Source organism: Gobio gobio (genome assembly GCF_949357685.1).
Source record: "Gobio gobio genome assembly, chromosome: 20".
NCBI classification, from domain to species: Eukaryota; Metazoa; Chordata; class Actinopteri; order Cypriniformes; family Gobionidae; genus Gobio; species Gobio gobio.
Genome location: NC_137113.1, coordinates 20,949,157 through 20,953,437, shown reverse-complemented (window position 1 = coordinate 20,953,437; position 4,281 = coordinate 20,949,157). Strand labels below are relative to the sequence as shown.

Sequence of the window (4,281 nt, the reverse complement as noted above, 5' to 3'; positions counted from 1 at the left end):
TTTCCTGCAGGTCTCCGTTCAGGGAGGGCGGTCATCATCTCACCTGCCCCCTGTACTCTTCTTCTCTGTAAATTCATCAATTTGTTTCTGCCTCCTTTCCAGCACCTCCAGCAGCTTGGTCTCATTACGGGATCGCTCCTGCTCCCTGAGATCTGCCAGGTCCTCCATGAACAAATGCCTAAATGAACAAGGCAGAATCATGATATGGGTGATCACTGATCACTTTGGATTTAGGGGTTCTGGTTAAAATGTATCCACACGTGCTTTGTCTAGACTAATTTTAAAACTTTCGTACTCCGTGTCCCACACACATTATCTGTATAATTTCATATTATAAACACAATTACTATACACGCATGCACGGTGTCAATGTCAAGGGGGTGTGTTGTCTCTCACCTATTCAGGAATGCGGTGGCCAAACCTACGAGCAGTGTCCCAAAAAGAATCGGTTTGGTAAGGCGCTTCCCAGTGGATAGTTTGGACTGTTTCATGCTGGAAATGTATAGTTTTCGTGCAAGCAGTCAAAACGGCAAGTCTCCGTGAAACGGTAGTTCTGACCATAGACCGTAAAAAAATGGTTCTGACCTATACACGGACGAATATACTTGCACATATTAACCCTATGCATTACTTCCGGCTCGTGCGTTATCAAATAGATAGCTTCGTTTAGGTGATATATTGTCTTACGAAGTAGGGGGAATGATCTGAATAATTTACCTAGTAAAATGTTATGGTAGGATATTTTACTGGGAAGCAGTTTTGTGAGGAATGAACTTTAGATCAAAGGAACTACAGATGACGGTTAACGCGGGGAAGTATTTACTGACGGACCAGTCGTTGAGCAGCTTGATGGGAAACTCCAGACACTCATTGACCAAATAGACCTTCTGGATTAAATTAATTTTTATTCACAATCCGAAAGTAACGTTAGACCGTTTCCGTAGACGGGAAATTCGAATTATAGAAGTTTGTAGTAGAAGCACAGGTGACTTTAATCAGCTTTATTCTGCACGAGTAAGTCATGTCTGCATCTGTCTCGTCTCTTGTCTTGCTGTATTGTATTGTTGTCGTTTTAGGCTTGCTTTAGTATGAAAATATTAAATGTGTGCATTGGCGACATTAATTTCTGGGTCGCATTGGACATCTCAGTATTACGAAGTATCTATCTCATCTGTCTGTATTACGAACTTGTAATATAGCTTTACACAGTGTTATAAAACGATCTATCTGTCTGTCTGTATTACGAACTTGTAATATAGCTTTACAGTGTTATAAAACGGTATCGGTCTGTCTGTCTGTCTGTGACATACATTTTGTGTGCTACTTCAGTTGTTGTGGTGTTTTATTCACACTGTTTCTGGATTATTGTGCAGAGTGATCAGATGCATTTTAAATAATAGCAATAGCAGCTTTATTGGCCAAATTTGTTTTACTTTATAACAAAAACCCAAATTTCACAGTTTTTGCTCTCCATCATTCAGGATTTGGCCCTGAAGCTGATATCCAGCATGCCAGAGGAAATTGCTGAGGTTATGAAGAAGGGTCAATACTGTAAATATTGACTCTTTGCTTATAATGAATAATTTTGCAAATAAAAGCCTTTAAAATGTATGAAATGCTTACCATTGTTTTTCAGTATACCGTAGAAACATGTGAAAAAAATAATCTACAAATACTGAACTAGCAAACACACGGCTGTAGTGTACACACCGTAATATAAAACTGCCTTTTCTATCCATCCATCCATCCATCATCCTTTGAGCATCCGTCCATCCAGTTACACATGGTAATAAAACTTCTCTCTACCTGTCTTGTCTGCAGGTGTTGAACCAATGTTTCCCACAATCCATCTGTGATGGCAGGGAAGAATCGATTCTCAGTGACTGACAGGTTTGAGTTCCTGCAGGGGCTGGTCACCGAGTTTCAGGACACTGACAATGACGGTATGTCAATGCTTGATTCAGTTTATACAATCTATATTCCTTTACTTGACAAACTATAATCAGCACATACAGTAATTGTTCACAGCTGTCTTTCTAATAAAAGTATTAGGTTGTCTGAAAACTGCATCATTTGTCTTTTCACTTCTTGACAGAGTCTAAAGAGCAAGTGCTGGCAAACCTGGCCAACTTTGCCTATGATCCATCCAACATGGAAGCTCTGCGAATGCTCCAGGTCACTGAGCTCTTCCTGGACATGCTGACAGAAGAGAACGACAACTTTGTGGAGTTTGGAATTGGTCGGTATAGCTGTAAGGTTATCTATTGCTGTTATAATCTGTTCACATGAAACAACATGTTTGAAATCATACAGGTGGCTTATGTAACCTCAGCATGGAGCGCGAGTCCCGTGATCAGATCCTGCAAAGCGGTGGAGTCCCATTAGTGATATCATGCCTGTCGAGTAACAGAGATGAGACGGTGCTCTCTGCCATCAGTACATTAATGAACCTCACCACAGCTGCCTCGCGCGCTGAGACCACAGACAGCGCCGTGGTGCAGTGCATGCTGCGCTTCTCCCTCACACAGAACCCGCGCCTCAGGAATCTGGCTTCTGTCTTCCTGGAGGACTACTGCACACAGGAACAAGTGGACAGAGCCCGAGAGGGAATGCAGGGACAAAGTCAATCAGCGGTGGGGATTCCACTTCCAATAGACTGAATTTTGATTTTCCATGTTCCTGGACAATTGCAAATGTTTAAATGATGTAATTTAAGATTTTCTTAATAAATCGTGTAGTTGCAATCAAAAAGATTCAACACCCTTGACTTAAGACATTTTTCTGCCAAAAACATTTTATGAAAACAATTCAACAAAGGCATCGGTAAACTCTTACAGAAAGTTTATTAATACACATTTGAGGGATTCTGAGAATGTAAAGTTAATGAGAAATGAAAAAAGTACAAAATTATTCAACCCCCAACAGTTACAATTGTGCAGAATCTTTTATTCTTTATAACCTCCCAATAAACACAGCCTGTAAGTGCTTAGAAGCTTCTGTCATATACATGTGTGTGTATGCACACACTGATCAGGCATAACATTATGACCCCCTAATATTGTGTTGGTCCCCCTTTTGCTGCCATAACAGCCCTGACCCATCAAGGCGTGGACTTAACACTTGAGGTGTGCCTTCTTCCCATAGTGCATCCTGGTGCCATGCAAGTGACACGCACACTCGTGGCCATCCACGTGATGTAAAAGAAAACATTCATCAGACCAGGCCACCTTCTTCCATTGCTCCGTGGTCCAGTTCTGATGCTCACATGCCCACTGTTTATTCTGACAGCCTTCACTCCCCACGTGCCTTGGCCGCCCATGACCCTGTCGTCGGTCCTTGGACCACCTTTTTTCCTGCTTCTAACACATCAACTTCGAGGACAAAATGTTCACTTGCTGGCTAATATATAATACCCACAAACAGGTGCCGTGATGATGAGATAATCAGTGTTAAATCACTTCACCTGTCAGTGGTCATGATGTTATGCCTGATTGTTATGTATGTATAAAATGTATATACATTTCTTATTTTTTGTGGAACTGTGATTTTTTCCCCAGAATTCTTTGATGAATAAAGTTAAAAGGAAGAGCATTTATTTGATATTTATACTGACCTCAGCTGTAGTGTATATGGAAATTGCATTCAAAATTCTGAATCCAAAAAAGGAAAAGAAGCAACAGATGGTCGAGTCGCTGTTCTACTAAAGGACACATGGGGGAGACACTTGACATATTCAGCTCCTTTCTAGGTTTTCACTCAAGCGAGATTGCAAACTAGGTGTTCCTTTTACTGGAAGCAATGATGCCATAAATCTTCGTTAATTTTATGAAATATATTACACAGTCAAGTGAATGCACCCGATAATGACATTGAGAAGCATGCAGTGAATGACGGATTCCATTATTAGCTGCAAGGAAATTCGAAAAGAATGTCTGGGATTTTGTCCAGGTCTTTAGTTTTAAAGTCTCACCCTAAATGATCCTCACAAAACTATGTGTTTGTCCAAACCAGAGTGGCCATTACTTTCCTGCAGACCCATTAGAATGCTTCAAGAGAACATCTTTCCATATGGTCTCAATACTAGCATCAAAATGTTCACATCACGAGCCAAGCAGGAAAGCACCAAGGCCTAAATGAACACCGACAGGGCACACCTGAGATCACAATGAGGGAAACTACCTTACTGCCAACAAAAAGACTGCATTTGTGCCTTAAATACCCTATTTCTGGTCATATAAAATATAAAACATATGAACTTCAGATTGAATAGGGAGCAGATGT

General features: G+C 40.9%; 1 protein-coding gene across 3 annotated transcripts; it reads left to right on the top strand.

Annotated features, from left to right (window-relative positions):
* Positions 1 to 817: 817 nt before the first annotated feature.
* armc7 (armadillo repeat containing 7) lies at positions 818 to 3,590 on the top strand. Of its 3 annotated transcripts, XM_079801019.1 has the most exons (5): positions 822 to 1,014; positions 1,482 to 1,551; positions 1,822 to 1,943; positions 2,096 to 2,239; positions 2,314 to 3,590. In XM_079801019.1, the coding sequence occupies exons 3-5, from the start codon at positions 1,856 to 1,858 to the stop codon at positions 2,658 to 2,660; spliced, it is 579 nt and encodes a 192-aa protein (XP_079657145.1). In that variant the 5' UTR covers positions 822 to 1,014; positions 1,482 to 1,551; positions 1,822 to 1,855; the 3' UTR covers positions 2,661 to 3,590. The 3 variants fall into 3 exon arrangements, with proteins under 3 accessions (XP_079657146.1, XP_079657145.1, XP_079657144.1); XM_079801020.1 differs by lacking the exon at positions 1,482 to 1,551 and having other exon boundaries at positions 818 to 985; XM_079801018.1 differs by lacking the exon at positions 1,482 to 1,551.
* Positions 3,591 to 4,281: the final 691 nt, after the last annotated feature.